The sequence below is a fragment of the Cnephaeus nilssonii genome, assembly GCF_951640355.1.
Source record: "Cnephaeus nilssonii genome assembly, chromosome: 5".
Lineage (NCBI taxonomy): Eukaryota > Metazoa > Chordata > Mammalia > Chiroptera > Vespertilionidae > Cnephaeus > Cnephaeus nilssonii.
In genome coordinates this window covers 100,940,315-100,957,286 of record NC_137076.1, presented here as the reverse complement: position 1 = coordinate 100,957,286, position 16,972 = coordinate 100,940,315, and the positions used below count along the sequence as shown (strand labels likewise).

General features: G+C 46.7%; 1 protein-coding gene across 6 annotated transcripts in view; it reads right to left on the bottom strand.

The window, feature by feature from the left end:
* The window catches only part of TENM2 (teneurin transmembrane protein 2), a gene marked incomplete at both ends in the record, with an annotated part of 890,113 nt that overhangs the window by 155,274 nt on the left and 717,867 nt on the right, over positions 1 to 16,972 (bottom strand). For all 6 annotated transcript variants that reach the window (XM_079771922.1, XM_079771923.1, XM_079771924.1 and 3 more), the window contains one exon: positions 1,975 to 2,170. In XM_079771922.1, the coding sequence (XP_079628048.1) occupies positions 1,975 to 2,170 (196 nt within the window). The remainder of the gene's footprint in view (positions 1 to 1,974; positions 2,171 to 16,972) is intronic.

Below are 16,972 nucleotides of genomic sequence, written 5' to 3'. Positions count from 1 at the left end.
GACATATAGTAAATATTTGGGCTTTGTGAGCCAAACTGTCACTGTTGCAACTACTCTGTCGTTTTAGCTGCCACAGACAATATATAAACAGATGAACATGGCTGTGCTCCAATAAAACTTTATTTGTAAAAACAGGCTGTGGGCCAGGCTCAGCCTGTGGGCTCTGGTGTGCCAATCCCTGCTTTGGAGCATTTGGCTACCCTGATGGGACCAATCTTTCCTGAGCAGAGGGAATGAGGATGAATTTCAATCCCATCTGATTTTGTGTCATTCTGAGGAAGAATTTCAGATTCGCTAACATAGATCTTTCAAGAATCAGGGAGGCCCTCAGAGAAATCCTGAGGCCGGTAGAGCAGTTCTTCAAATGCAGTCAATAGGGAAACAGCTAGCTGTACAAGGCATGCCCCACCATCAGCTCTCATTTAGGGACGGCCAGCTCCATCCCTGGTGTGTTCCATACATGATGTCACATCATCTGCCCTTGAGGGACTTGCTCACTACCTTCCCACAAACAAAACTGAGGCCCAGGAGGCAAGTGACTTTTCTAGGGAGGATGTGGGAAAGACAAGCTGGGATTTAATCGTGGATCGACCAGATCTTTCCTCATGAAACCACCTTATCCAGGCGTCTCCAGTGACCCCTGAGATCTGCAACCAGATGCTGTTGGGACAAAAAGGTGCTGCAGAAAGGCAAAGGGCAAAGCCCAGAAGCCCATGCTGTTTCTACCATTTTCACATCCTGAGACCTTGAGGGGACTCAGTAGTCTGAACCTCAGTTTATTCCTCTGTGGAATGCGTCTACAACCTGCTCTGATTCAGCAAGTTCCTACCCAGGACCACTTATTATCATTAATGAGAATATTAAAACCTAATGACAAAATAAATGTCATGAAAATATCTGTAGCTTATTTGATTGTTAAAATGCTTAAGGGTTTGCTCTAGAAAACTTCATGAAATCTTCTCAAACTAATGGCCCATGTAGGGTTTGTATGCACATATAAGAAGAAAATTTGTATAAAATTTTAGCTTTTCCTTTGATAGCTAATCAAAAAGCAGGGCTAAAATAAGCCCAAAATGACAAGTATTTAATTAAAGCATTTTGATATTTACCTACTTGGGAACAAAGTTATGATTTTTTTCTTATATCTGTCTTTTTCCTGATTTATTTTTGAGTGTTTTTTTAAGCTTTGTGTTTTGAGCTTTCCTTGATTTCTTTTTAACCTCACCCGAGGATATATTTTTATTGACTTTAGAGAGAGGGAATGGAGAGAGAGAGAGAGAGAGAGAGAGAGAGAGACAGAGAGAGAGAGAGAGAGAGAGAGAGAAGCGGAGGGAGGGAGGGGGAGAGAGAGACATACATTGATGTGAGACAGAAACATTGATCGGTTGCTCCTCACATGCTTCCTGATTGGGGATTGAACCCCCAACCCTGGGTATGTGACCTGACCAGGAGTTGAACCTGTATCCTTTTGGTACACAGGATGGTGCTCCAACTGACTAAACCACCCAGCCAGGGCAAGTTTTCCTCGATTTTTAAGAGAAATTGAGCTGATGTGGTCAATATTTATTATCTCTATCACACGTTTGATACTTATATGTTCATCTCATTTAATCCTCATAACAGCCCTGTGAGGCGGGCTCTAGTGGTTCTGTTCCACACGAGGAAACCAAGGCTTCCAGCAGTCCAGTGACCTGCCTGTGTTGTGCGGCCAGGACCTGGGCCAGGTGGTCTGACCCAAGGCCTTCACCACACTGAGTCCTTGGGACTCACGGTGAATCTCTCATGATTTAGGCGGCATTCCTATTTCAGTCGGGGCTCATTTGAGGTGGGTGATAGTCTGAGGCTGACATCAAGGATTCTGCTTTGGTCCTCCACTCAGCAGGAACCACCTTGGGAGATGAGTCCTCTACAGAGAAGCTCAGAACTTGCCCTCCTCCCCTCCGTGGCACATCACCTCGGAGAGGCCTGACCTACCTAAGATGACAGTGTTGAAGGAAACCATCTCTTTGTCTTTGCCATCATTGTAGAAGGCCAGGTGCCACAGGCCCACGTCCAGGTACTGCACAAACACGGCCTCGTTTTGAACCAGGGTCTGTATGCTCCGGCGTTCCCTGGGCGACTCGACCACACTCCACTTCTCCTTCCCGTCCAGGCGCTCCATGAAGTCATACTAGGAGAAGAAGAGAGTGATACATGTGACACTCGGTGCAGACCCAATCCCATGACCTCTTCCCCTTCCACCCCATCAGTTACCTGAGACATACTTCCCAGTACATTGAACTATGAGCTCCTCCAGTAAAATGAGAGTCACAAATGTTGTGGTAACAGTTGCCGTTTACTATGCTTATAGTTAGTGCTAATAGTTGTATTACTAACGGTCACAATCTCTTTTCTACAAGTTTTAAAATCCCCAAAGCTTTAAAACCCAATGTTTTGATTTCTTCTTCATTTTTATCATTTTTTCCCCACCCCCTCCCTTTCCTCCAGCTCTTTCTCCATCTGCAAACCTGGGAAAATCATAGAACTGACATTATAGGATTGTTGTGAGGAAGAAAATAATAAATATGTTTTTATTGATTTCAGAGAGAGGAGGGAAAAGGGAGAGAGAGATCGGAACATCAATTATGAGAGAGAATCATTGATTGGCTGCCTCCTGTACGCCCCCTGCTGGGGATTGAGCCCGCAACCTGGGCATGCTCCCTGACCGGAATCAAACCATTACCTCCTGGTTCATAGGTTAATGCTCAACTACTGAACAACACAGGTTGGGTGGAAAAAGATAATTAGAACAGTGCCTGGCCCAGAGCAAACACAAAATACATGTTAGAATCTCTCATCATTATCTAATTCCATTCTTGAAAAAACCCTATAATATAGATGCTATTTCAATCTTCTCTTACAGACAAGAAAACGGAGGTTCAGAGAAGCCATGCAACTTGTTAGAAGTCTCACAGCAACTGAGTGGCCAAGCAAAAATTTGAACCTAGAATTGTTTAGCTGCAATGTCCATGCCCTCACAGTGCCTGGCCTTGGAAAACCCAGCAATGAAATAGAAAGCTCTGTTTTAGTGGAAACCAGGATCAGAACTGGAAGTCATCAGTGAGAGAGGGAGTGGTCAGCAAAGGCTATCAGGATGGGGGGAGGGGGCAGCAAGTGTGACTCAGGAGAGGCCGGTCATAGAGAACAGTGAAACCCTGTGGTGGGCAAGTGGGAGCCACTGAAGGCCCTTGAGCAGTGACTGATGCAATAAAAGGAATGTTTTGAAGCATTCGCACGGAGAGACAGGATATGAGATGTTCTAGAGGGAGAATGAGATGAATCAGGGAGACCAGTTGGGAAGGAATAACAGAAACCGGTGACATGGGTCTTGAATAGGATAATGCTTGGGAAGAGGGGACAACTTGGAAGGAACATTTCTAAGGAAGAGACGACAGTGTTTGAGCGTGGGCTGGGCAGAGAGGATGAAAGAAAAGGCAAAGAGGACATCAGGGTTTCTTTCTTGTTGACAAGAAAATCGGTGAGACCCGGGTAGAAATGGACTAATCTTGTGAACACTTTCAAAACCGCTGCAACCAAAAAGTCATTTGCACGGTGACTCTCAGAAGACATTCAAACTGTAGATCTTTAGCAGATAAAAACCACCACGGTGGGATGAAGCTCCGTCTCCCCACTTCCCCTCCATGAAAAGGGTTTTTGTAGGTTACAGACATCAACTGGAACCCCTTCTACAAACTTCATAGAACGAAACTCCAGGCACCTCCTAATGTGACTTCCCCATCATCAGAATTGCTGGCTTTCTCATCTGAAATGTGATCGCTGAAAATAAAAGAGCCTATAATCCTAAGTACAAAGGTGTTGCCATCAGGCAAACCTGGGTTTGAATTCTGACTCTGCCATCCGCTACCGTTTGAAGTTGGGCAAACCTACTTTTACCTTCTTCCTGGTTTGCTTGCGAGGGAACACGAACACCCACCTTTGTGGGTTGCTATAAGGATGACATGAGGTAATGCTTAGGGCAGTGCCGGGGCAATAATAACCATTTAATTAAGTACCTCGTGATTATGAGTCACTTACTTGCAAATCACAATAATAGAAGAGAAGCTCATGATCCTCGTTTTTTACACCTGGGGGGTTGGATAGTCATTGCTTGGGGAGTGGAAATTTCCCCCGTTTCTCAGGAAGCAAGTATATTTAGCTTCCCTCAGACCCATATCCCATTGGTCATGGCTGTCTTTAAGGGACAAAATAAATGATGTGAAGTGATATGACAAAGTGATGCTGCTTTTGGAGGCCTTTGTAACCAAAACATTTGTTCCTTAGCAACCTCGTCAATGTCCAACTACCAGGACCTATGCCCACAAATTGCTGTCAGCCAGAGGAATGAGCGTAAGTGCCTCGGCGCCGAGATGAGAAGAATATACTTCATCTGGGGGCCAGGATATCACCCCCGTGAGGAAACGTTGGGGGAAGGTGATTACGTGTGTGGGTCATTGCTCATTATTAATTTGGGCATCCGTCATCTCTTGACCGGCCAAGGGGCACAGAAATGGCTTAGGGCTCGTGGCAGTGCTCGCTGTCCCACCAATCCAATTACCCCGGGAAGAGGCATTTGTCAGAGGAGAGGGAGGACATTTATTCTGGCTGGCCCCTCAGCATCCCGCCACAGAAGCATGGAGGGCAGTTTTCATTTATGGAAAGATCCACGAGCCGGTGGCTCTTGCACAGAGCATGGGCTGTGATGATACGGTGGCTGCTGCATCCCTAGCCTGTGTCCTTTAATTGTGCTTAATTGTTTTCAAAGCACTTTATCACCCTTGAAACTGATATACTTCGTTTTTATGTCTACTGTCAGTCTACTCAGAAGAATGCAAACTCCAGGAGGGCGGGGATTGGATCTGCATGGTACCTAGTTAAGAGTGGGGGCTTCGGAGCTAGTCTGCCTGGGTTAGAATCCGAGCTCTGCCAGTGACTTCTGTGACACGGGCCCAAGCCATTTAAATTCTCTGCGCCTCAGTCTCCTTACCTTCAATATGGGGCTAATAATAGTGTCTACATCAAACCACAGCTAAGCATGCCTTACAAGTTTCTGCTATCATGAATATAATTCACTGCTGTATCTAATGGATCTTTAGTGGAGTCTGATTAATAAATATTTGTTAGATATCAAACAAATAAAACTCTGAATTTGTCAACAAATGCCACTGAAAAGAAACTAAGTTGGATTGTATTCAATAAGAAAGACTTGTTCTTTAATTTTCTAATTTCTCATGGGCTTTCTTGAGAGAGAAAAGGGTAGTGTTACAGTCAGCAAGCCGGGATCATGCACCACCCAGTGCAGAACATGCCTATGGTGGGACACCATGGCCCAAGGTGTGTGTGTATTCATATGTATCATCGCAATTTGAGAGGTGACTTCCTAAGGCTGTTACGACCTCACTTTTCCAGGTCCCAGTAGGACGATGGACAATGGAGGCTTTCTTCCTTTGGGCTCTCTTGGCTTTTCCCCTTGTCTTCCTTCCCTTCCTCCTTTGACTCTGTTCCGTAGTGACCACTGTGGCAGCGATTGCCGGTCCTTGTCCGTATCAGGTCTGCTCCTTTCCAGCCTCCTTGCCACCACATGGAAGCATGTGATGGTGCTCCAGTTAATGGGACGTGAGCTGTGGGATGTGCTCAGTTCAACATCCCATGCAGTCGGTCCCCTACAGAGCACTCTTAAAGCCCAAGATGTGGGCGCCACAAGACAGGAGGGGCCTGGACCCTAGAATCAACAATTGGAGGAGAGCCTGAAATTGTAACACAAGCGAGCAAGGAACACTTATTAAATTAAGCCACTGGGATGTTGAAGTTTATTTGTTATTTCAGCAGAGCCTTCCCGGATACTGACCTCATGCTTCTCTTCCTTCCCAGTTCACTCCCCGAGATTGTAATCAGCCCCAGCATCGAATCCATTTCTTACGGGGTGGCAAGAGAACTCCCAGGAAGGAATGGCAGCATCCTCTGTTGGTCAAGCTCCAACCTATTATGTGTGGGTAGTCTAGTTTGCCCAGTTCGCCCAGGACCATCCCAGTTCACACCTCCTGTTCCTTCTTTCACTCTAGAAAGTGCTCTGGTTTGGAATCTATAGTTACTCTATTCGTAGGTTAACACGTACCAACCAGCATCACGTAGCATTAGTCACAGCTGCTGTAACCTGGGGAAGGGCTGGAGGCTAGAAACACAAGGAGGACCAGCTTGGCCAAACACAGAGAGCACCTTCCAGGGCGGGGGAGCAGGAGCGCAGTGAGAAGCTGGTTAGCGCAGAGGCCATCTGGTCCAGGGGAGCCTCAGCTCGCCTGGATGCCTAGACAGCGGCCTGGCCAGCTTGCTTGGCGGCCTGGCAGACACTCAAAGGAGGCCATTTTCCAAAAGCTCAGGGTCCTGGCCAGAGTTCCTTCTCTATGTCCCTGCACTAGGGATTGATCGCTCGGGCTTAGTACCAGGGACATCTGTCACCTTTGCTTCAGAGCCCCATCAGGCTCAGTCCTGGATACGGGATGCTCAGGGGACCGGGCTGTGCTTGGTTGACTAAGAAGGTTGCTCCATAACACATCCTGCCTAATAGAAGCGCAGAAGCCCTGAACGAGGATTAGGGGCACGTGATCAAATCCCAGTAAGGGGGGTATGTGCACACGGGCTGGCTGCGGGAGGAGGTCTGTCTCCCAAGGCAGCTTGTCTCTCTCGACTTGGCACTAAAGCACAGAACCCCAAAGAAACACCCCATTCCCCCAAAGTTCTCTCGTTTTCCTTGGCCTTCGTTGGCATGCAATGTGAGGGCTGTGCCTTTGAGTCATCAGTCATACCCAAAAGTGACATGAAAATGCAACTTTTATGAGTGCTTGAGAGGCAGAGAAATAAACCACAGCAAATATTTGATCCAATTATAACCCCCTCCCTCCCACCGCTCCTTCTGGGCAGAGACCGAGGAGGAATGGTAATTAAGATAACTGAGTGGTTTCCAGAGGAGCTGGAAGAGAGCAGAGGAGGTTGGACCGCGGCGTGGGCCTGTCACCGTCCCAGAAGTGAAGGAGCCACAGGCAGGCCGTGTGCAGCAGACATGTTCCTGGAAGCCACTCCGATACACACCTGCCAATGAGGGCAAGGTCAAGGGCAGACTCATGCCCTTCAGGAAGATGTTATTCCTGCGCCCAGGACCCCGGGAGAGGGGAAAAATAACTCCACTGCTATCTGGACCATCTGCTGCTGTGGGTCAACGGGGATGGGAGAAGCAATAAATGCTGACATTTCCCACGGATGTTGGATGTGGATTCTACCTCAGATGGCAGGGCACGCTCGGCTGTGGGTAGGTTTGCAGGGAAGCAGCGTGTGTGAGCGAGAGCTGCTTGAAGCCACATTGCCATGGAGCAGGCGTCCTCAAACTACGGCCCGCGGGCCGCATGCGGGTGTTTTTGCCGTTTTGTTTTTTTACTTCAAAATAAGATATGTGCAGTGTGCATAGGAATTTGTTCATAGTTTTTTTTAAACTATAGTCCGGCCCTCCAACGGTCTGAGGGACAGTGAACTGGCCCCCTGTTTAAAAAGTTTGAGGACCCCTGCCATGGAGTCTGTGTTCGCATCCAGTGCCGACCACGAACTTCCTTCTGCCTCCAGCCAGGCCCGTGGCAAAGTGCGCCCGGCTTATTCCTCATTAAAGCTCAGCACGATTTCTGTCTCTCCTCCAAAGAGGCTGAGTGTTAAGGGAAGCATGGAAGGATGACAGGGCAGAGACATGTGGGGGCTGGCTTCCCTTAGTTTGGCCCCGCCTATCTTTTTTTTTTTTTTTTAATATATTTTATTGATTTTTTACAGAGAGGAAAGGAGAGGGATAGAGAGTTAGAAACATTGATGAGAGAGAAACATTGATTCAGCTGCCTCTTGCACACTCCCTACTGGGGATGTGCCCGCAACCAAGGTACATGCCCTTGACCGGAATCGAACCTGGGAACCTTGAGTCCGCAGGCTGACGCTCTATCCACTGAGCCAAACCGGTTAGGGCTCATCTATCTTTTTCAGGACTCGACTCTCAGTTCTACCTACGAGTCACTTCATGCGATGCCGACTGGCCCAGCTTCAGGCACTGCCAGGGCCACTTCTCTACCAGCCACGAGGACAGGCCCCTAAGCTGACAGGACCCAGTACCCGTGTTTGTGGATTGTGACAACTCATGTGTCAGGCTCCACAGACAAGCATCAAGTAGACGAAGACAGAGAGGATCCAAACACAGCGCCTTCAAATAAGGAGCAAAGAAGACAGCTACATGGTGGGATTCTCTTTTTAAAAAAATATATTTTTTAAAAAAAATCTATTTTAGAGAGAGGAAGGGAAATGGATGGAGAGATAGAAACACTGATGAGAGAGAAACATCAATCAGCTGCCTCCTGCACGTCGCCTACTGGGGACTGAGCCTGCAACCCGGCATGTGCCCTGACCAGGAATCGAACTGTGACCTCCTGGTTCATAGGCCCACGCTCAACCACTGAGCAACACCAGGCAGGCCACGGTGGAATTCTTGATTCTTTCATCACATGACCTCTTGCAGCAGTGGAAAAAGTAATCATCAAAAGCAAGAAAATATTATTATTCTTTTCTGGGCACCTGCTATGTGTCAGGTATAATGGCAAATGCTGACATATGTTATCTCACTTCATCTTTCCAGAAATGCTATTCTCATCCCCTCTCTCTGGAGAGAACAGTGGCTGTAGAGATGTTAAGCAGCACAGCCAGTGCCATTGACCATGGTTGGTGGCCAAGTGAGGACTTGAACTTGGACTCACTCAAGTTTTCCAAGAACCCAGCTGTAGCTGCCAGCATCTCTGGCAGCTGGCCTGGTGTGAGGTGTCCTCAGACGCCTCTGAGCAGAGACGGGGGAGGAAGGCAGAGCTCAGAAGTGTGAGGGTCAGACTTTAGCAGAAGCAGATGGGGCACCTGAGGACAGGGAGACACCCCAGTGAAGTAGACAAAAAAGGATGCCAGGAAAGGTCTGGATGGCTGGGTGTTGGCTGTTCCTTTTGTCAACCTCCTAACCCCTCCTGGTGTTCCAGCCACACTGCTCGTCCCTCTCTTCCTAGAACATGCAAAGCCCATCGGCCTCAGAGCCTTTGCACAAGCTAATGCCTCTTGCCTGGCCTGCTCTTCCTCCCCATCTTCACACAGCGGCCTGCTTCTTGTCATTCCTGACCTGCCTAAACATCACGACCTCAGAAAAGACATCCCTGGTCACCCGTTCTAAATACCTCTATCATTTCTCCTTTTCCTGTTTTCAGCAAAATATCATCCCTCTCCAAAAAAAGTCACTTATCTCCTAAGTTACAGTCCATATCCCTCTTCTTGGGTGAATGAAAAACATTTAGGCCCAAAGGAAATAACACCCAAAGAGAAGTCTATACCATTATAGCGGAGTTTTGTTGATACAACTACTGAGAGGACATGACCTCTTTAGGAAATGCTTTTAGGAGATTTCAGTAAATACTGAGCAGTTTTCCTATACTTTTGCTTATTAGTTGCTCAGATGACACAATGAGGTAACATTTAATAAGCCCAGGGCACTGTTCTAAGTGATTCACGTGTGCTCCCTTCTCTAATGATTACAATAGCCCCACTGAATATGCATCATTATCCCCACTTTGCATATGAGGAAGCTGAGGCAGGCCGGGGTTGAATCCAAGTTCAAGTTCTCGCATGGCCACCAACTGCGGTCCATGGCACGGCTATGCTGCTTAACGACTCTAGCGGCCATTGTTCTTTCCAGAGAAATGGGGATAAGAGTAGCGTTTCCGGGAGGATGAAGTGAGATGACATATGTCAGGAGTTGGCCAGTGGTGGCATTTGGGTAACACCTCCCGCAGGAAACAGTCCTAAAATCCGCACAAGTTAGGCCCGGTGACCTATTTTTATGCTCTTAAACCTCCTGTACCCAACTCTTTAGTAACAGTAATAGCTAACAAGTGATGCGTTAATTGTGCCCCGGACAGGAACAACCTCTGTAAGTGATACATGCACTGGCTCCAAGAAATGTACAACTGCGCACAGCTAGCAGGTTGCGTGCTGTCCACCTTCTCCATCCCACGAGAGCTGTGATGGGGCTGGGCCTGGCTGGATGCACTGTGCATGGTGCCCCAGCAGAGGTCCCCAATCCCCTGCCACCTCCCACATTTATAAAAGGCTGGAGAGGAGACAGGAATCACTGGGCTGAGTCGGAAGCCCCCGACCTTCTTGATCTGGATTAGAGCCTTCAGGGGGACCAGCTGAAAGTCAGTCTTCCTATCACCACTGGTTTCAACCCGAGGCCTTGCCGCTCTCCCCGCAGAGACCGCAGGTTGCTAGGTTACCTGTGAGTGAGCTGTAAGGGCTGTGAACCAGTCAGATTGATTGACTGATCTCCATAGGGTGCTTTCTATTTGCTGGGCATTATCTCATTTATTCTCACAACAACCTGATGGGCTGTGGTCCTTATTTTACGGATGGCAAAACTGAATGCAGAGACTCATCACAGACATACAACGTAGCACAGATAAGATTCAAATTTAGCCCAGGCTTATTTGAGAAATAGCTCTTATCTTCCTCCCAATACTGCATCTCACGGCCCAACGATACTGCTGCCATCCTCACTTCACTCACCAGGTCTGCATCTCCTCAAAGGCAGAGCATCCTTCTTCAGTGAATATTTGTTGCGTGCATGCATGGACTGATTTTATATTTCATTTTCCCACAAGGCCAGGCCCTCATCACGCTACCTTTTGATCCAACCCAGGAGAAGAGGGGAAGGTATTGCTCTGAAGACCAAGTGAGAAACAGTGTAGAGATCCTGGTGAACATCTCAAGGCTATTCCAAGATGCACCGAAGCTCTACTACGAGGCCAGAAGAATGGAGGTCTGACCTCCCAGTGCCTCGCCGATGTGATTTCTTATTTACTGCTTATTCTCATCTTTGTCTTTAGCCAATGGCTTATCCAAAAGGTCACGTTTGGCTCCTCGCCCTCCCAAGGTCAATAGGAGGGTCTTATTGTGGGCTGGTTGTGAACATGAATCAAATGTATCCCCGAGGACAGGGAACAAATGGGGAATGTGTCCAGTCAATAAATGATTTCCCGAGGACTACAGAGGGACAGATCCCAGGCGCCGGTCGGTTTCTCCCAAAGCCTGGCCTGACCTTTCATCAGACAACAGTGTGACCTTGGGCAAGTTATGTCAACTCCCTCAGTCTCTGCTCTCTCATCCCCAGGATGAGGATAAGAGGAGTACCCCCCTCTGAAGGTCATGGTGAGTCTGGCCCAGCTCATGGTAAGCATGCTCACTGTGAGCTATTCTTATGGGTATTATTATTGATATAAAGGCTTGACATATTGTAACTCCTTTGAGCTAGCAATTCTATTCTTAAGAATTCATCATAAGGAAATTATTTAAAAATAGATGAAAGTATACCTGCAAGGATGTTTACTGTAGAATGATTACAGTCTTGATAAGAGTTGGTTAAAAAAATTTTAAATCTATACAATGAAGTATTTTTGAGGCATTTAAACTGAGTTCCTGGAAGAATACTCAGATTTAGAAAGATGTTCCCTCCCTATTATTAAGCAGGATAAAAACAGTATCCATGCTATGATCCTATATTTATAAAAATGATTACAATATGTGAACAGAAAACTGGAAAATATACTAAAAATGTTAATGCTTTCTATTTTTTCTCTCATCACCATATATTGCTTTTATAAGAAAAACACAAATAAAAGTTACCTTAAAAAACACAATTGAAATTTGTTTTGTTTTGTTTTGTTTGAGGGCTTGTGGGGCTCGCATTATGGATGCTTTGAAAAACATGCTAATAATAATATTATTTCTGCATGCCAGCACGGTTCTGAGTGCTTTATACAGATGACCTCATTTACATCTTACTGCAATGCTGTGAATGTATAATAGTGTTATCCCCATTTTACAGCTGAGGTAACTGAGGCCCAGAGAGGCTGCCTGACTTGTCCAAGGTCACACAGCTTGGAGGTACTGGAGGTTGAAATTCGAGGCCAGGCAGTCTGGACTGGTCCACACTCTTATGTCCAAGCTTGTTTGTATCTGAAGAGCAGCACAGGCACTCCACAGAATGTTTATTTAAACTTTGTCTCATTTTGTGTATATATATATAAAATATATATTTAAAAATATATTTAAATTTCTACACTGACTTGGTATATACAATAACATCTAGTCATCTGAGGATATTTGAAATTAGTAAAAAGGCCACTTAAAATGAATGTTTTTTTCAACCAATGAGAAAATGATTGATGAGGACTTTTCTATCTCAAAAAATAGAACTAATTATGAAACTTTAAAAAAATCTCATATTTAGGAAAATTCAGGCTATATCTGCAACTACACTCCAATTGTCAGAGCAAACACTGAGTTTTCATACACTCACAGAAATTTGACACCCAACATTTCATTGTCTCTCAGCTTCATCGATTGCAAAACACATCCTGTTTTCAGAGATGTCAGAAGACCAGTCTCACGTGCACTCACACGCATCTCAGAATCGATGAACGACCTGAGAACAATACCGCATCCCTTCGGCTTGACTGGCCCAACACACTCAGAAGTCCGTCTGTAAGCATACTGGATGCTTTCCTCAAACTTCCCACGACTGCTCTTTACCTGATCACAATCTCCCTCTTGGAGGTGCCTCCTGTCACCTCGGTTCCTTCCCTCCATTGCAGTATTTAACGGAGCTTTCTTGGCCAGACTCACATTCACCCAGGCTCCCCCTGGCCCCTTAAAGGAGACTCCAGACCTCCAGCATCACTTACACGGGACTGCAATTCCCATTGGGGGCCCGAGTTGCCATTGTACTTCATCAGTGACCATGTCCACGCAACACTGGGGACGCTCCTGGGAACCCCGCCCACAGAGAGGAGACAAAGGACACACCTGACTGCCGTGTCCACTACATACCAGCTCTGTGCCCCTAAACTGTCTCAGTTCTTTCCTGTGTCAAATGGGGCTGCCTCCCTCCCAGGGCTGTTGTGAGGATCAGCTAAGGTTATTCGTGTGACAACAGTCCTCGGCACATCGGAGCCCTCCAGCAATGCTGCCCGTGATCACCATGGCTAGTGTCACATGGGGAGGGACCTCTGACTGGAGGTGATCTATAAGTGATCAGATGATGAATGCTGGCGGATGTGTATCTGCTCAGAGTTGTATAAGCACCTGCTCTGGAGAATCCTGTTCAACCAAGTGCCAGGCAGGGCAGGGGTACAAGGTCATGCCAGGACGTTAAGTCAGGAATGCAATTTTCAATGAACATGTGTCATCTCCCATAATGACAATTTTTAAAAATAAAGAGTTTCAAAGCTAATTTTAGAAAAGTTTGGGGGTGCAACTTCTCTGATTGTGTATCTAAGGTAAGAAAGTAGTTGTTAGATACTTTAAGTGATTTAATCCTCAATCGTTTCCTACCCACCTTCTTTCAAGAGTGTGGACCGACTTAATTGAAGAGTAGCCAGAGTCTTTACAAAAGACAATTAAGGAAAACACTGTGCTGTTTGCAACTACTTGCAGACATTCATTGTGATTTTTCTCAAAACTGTGCAAACAACACGAAGCGCATAAATGAAATGAATATAGAGATCACGTCATCCTCTATAGTCTCTCAACGCTTGTTTTACTCTAAACAGACTCAAGCTTGTCACAGATTTGCTTTTCTTAAAGAGACAGCAATTACTAAAATGAAGAAAAGTGCAAAGACTCTGGTAGAAAATACCCATATTTCAACCACTCAAATGAATAAACCTGAACATTTTGTCACATTTACTTTCAGTCTTTGTGAGCCCAGTTGTGGGAGATGGGAAGGGAACTCACCTTAACTTTAATGTTTTATTACAAATAAAACAAGTACTTTTCAAACCTAATTCTCAGTCCTGTTCTCCTCACCTATTCCTAGAGGTGACCACCCTAGGAGTTTAGTCTCTCTCTCTCTCTCTCTCTCTCTCTCTCTCTCTCTCTCTCTCTCTCTCTCATATATAATGAACATACATATACAGAGATTAACATTACAGTAACAAATACGGGTTTGGACTGTAAACTATACTAGTACAGCTTTCACTTTATCCACTTGGGGTTCTATATAAGATTTCATTAGAAGATAAAGGTCTTTGCCCAGAAATTTTGCAAACTGCTGAACTACAGTGCCTCTGAGACTCTGCTCAGTCTACAAGGCGATTGGGTGCTGCCCCCTCTGACTTATTTCTGCTTTTTCGTTTCTGTCTTTCTCCCAGAGCATGACCCTCTGGAAAAGCATCCACAGTCAAGACCGGTTCTCTCGAAAGACTCGAGCCTCCCCTGAGATTCCTCCTTAGCTCTGCGTGGTGCTGCCCGGGCGGATACCCACCCACTGGAGCGGCAGCTTCGCTTCCTGTGCAGATGCCACCAGGTAATCAGACGGGGTCTCCTGAGAAAGAGCTTTCCGAAAGCATGTTCGGTCCAACACAGAAGCATCCAAGGTCCTCTTGGTTTCACAAACTCTTTCTCCACAGCGCAAGGTTTTGGAAAGGGAGGTAACCTGCCTGTCAAACATGCCTCCTTCAAAGGGAAATGCAATTGCTCTGGGAGCTGCCAGTGCAGCCGGGTGTTCCCTCCACAGCAGGCTCACAGCCCACAGCCCCCGGAAGGATGAGGTCCAGGGACAGCCCATCTGACTGGTGAACGGGCACGGGGAGGGTGCAAAGAGGGTGGCGCAGTGACAGAACCAGGACGCTCAGGAACTGGGGCGACTCTGTCCCAGGGACCCGGTTAGTAGTGCCGCCTCTAATGGAAACCATGTGCAATTTACTTCCTTGGGCAAGCAAGACAGGAACAAGGAAAAAGAGAGTTCCTTGTCAAATAAGTTTCCAAACGGGAGAGGGATACCCCGAGGTGGCCAAAGCTGACACCACTCATCGCCATCTACAACTTCACGTTTAAAAAGGGCCATTGAGGGGAATTCATCAACCCCCCGAGGAGGACAAAAGGGAATGTTTGATCTTCGTCCACACATGCCTGAGCTGCCATATTTGCATTGATTGGGTGTGATCATGGGGCAATTTGTGGTCTCTTAAATAGCTCCCTGCTGTCATTTTTTACTGTGTGGCTAGTTTTGCCTCCTAGCCCACGGATGCATCTGGAAGAGTGCGCATCCCAGCGGAAAGCGCTCGGGTCAACAGCGGTTGCCTTCCGTGCTCCTGCCGTTCAATCCCCAGTCCCACCCTCCAATCAGCCCCCTGCAGCTGGAAGGCCTCTGAAGCCACCGGGCTCCTGGCTCCATCCGCAGGAGAGATGAACTAGGCATTGGTAATATTTGCTAAACAGGACTGTGGAGAAGGCGAAGTCTCGGCAGGGCTCCCAAGCGGGAACGACGTCTTGTTGTCTGGGGCTAATCATGAACCTAATTTGCCGATTATTGACTTGTTCGCACAGAGGACTGCGCTTGGCTGGGCACACCCGCCGCAATCAGGGAGGAACTGCCAGATGGCTTGCTCGCTGCCTTAACCACCGGATCCTGACGCGCAGCCGCGGCCTCTGAGGCTTACTGGGTGCCTCACACTCTTGCTGGGTCAGGTTCTGATTCCTTTTGAAAGTCTGACGTTTCCTCTCTAGAACTGGGCTGAGCAACTCCGACACTGTTTGTAGGATTGCGAAGATCTGGCCAGATGTGCCAGGCTTCCTTACACACACCACTCCCATAAGGAATTCTAGCCGGTAGGTTCTGACTGGCTTAGGTCAACTCTCTATTTTTGGGGTCTAGGTCTTAACCAAAGCAATGCAGGCTATCAAAAGGCTGCATTTAAAAGACAACATAACATCTACCTTTCAACCTGACACAGAGTAAACAATGATAATACCCCGTTTATGCACCGGATCAAGTAAATCAAAGGGGTACTTCCTCACTGCTGGTGGCGGGGACTTTCAGAAGGGCAATCCGACCATTCATGTAAGACCCTTAAGGGTTTCTTTCGGGAAAAGAATGAAGGGGGCTCACAAAGACTAGCCAGGTGGACGGGCATCCCCACATTTCATTGTAAGTGACCAGGGCTTTTCATGGACATATGTGGTGTTCCTCCAGTCAGGGACACCACAGGATTCTACTTCCTGCCCCACTGAAGTTAGGACGACTTGCTTTGGTCCATATGAGAGGGGCTTAAATGATCCGTGTCACCCCTAAGCAGCATTCTTAGGGGTTGGTAGGCAATTCACCACCTGCTCTCTCTCTCTCTCTCTTTTTTTTCCTGCTGAGAATTAGTCCTGTGTCTGGTAGTGGAGGTTCCATAGGTTTATGTCCTTGAATGAGGTTGACACTGAGCAAAGTCCAGTGCCACCCAAGATGAGCATGTGACGTAGGGTTTCCTAACCCCAGCACGTTTGACTTTCGGGGGCAAATAATTCTTTGTTGTGAAGAGCTGTCCTGTGCGTGTTTAGCGGCATCCCCAGCCTCTACCCACCCACCCACCTCTTCCCAGGGTGACAACCCACCGTAGCCCCAGACACTGCCAAATGTCGCCAGGGTGGGGTGAAAGTGCCCCTGGTTGGGAACCATTGATATTCTGAATAGACAAGAAACAACCTGTCATTTTAAGCCACTCCAATTCTGAGGTATTTTCCCCCCCTGAAAATATGTTTCATTATATCAAAAATTCTATCAAAATATTTAGCAAAAAGGGACTGCTTCAAATTATATTTTCATATTCTTCCTTTTGTTTTTAATTTTTTTCTTGAATGAAAACAGTTTGTTCTTTAATAAGAAGGAATAAAACTAGAAAATTAATTTTATTTTAAATAGCTATGTTTACACAATTGCCTATGTCTATTAGGATTTGCTAGGGCCACACAGAATTTCTTAGTACAGTGATATCTTGCATATGATATCGTTATATTGTGTTTTAGTTTACCAAACGTTTTCTCATCCTACCTTTATTAT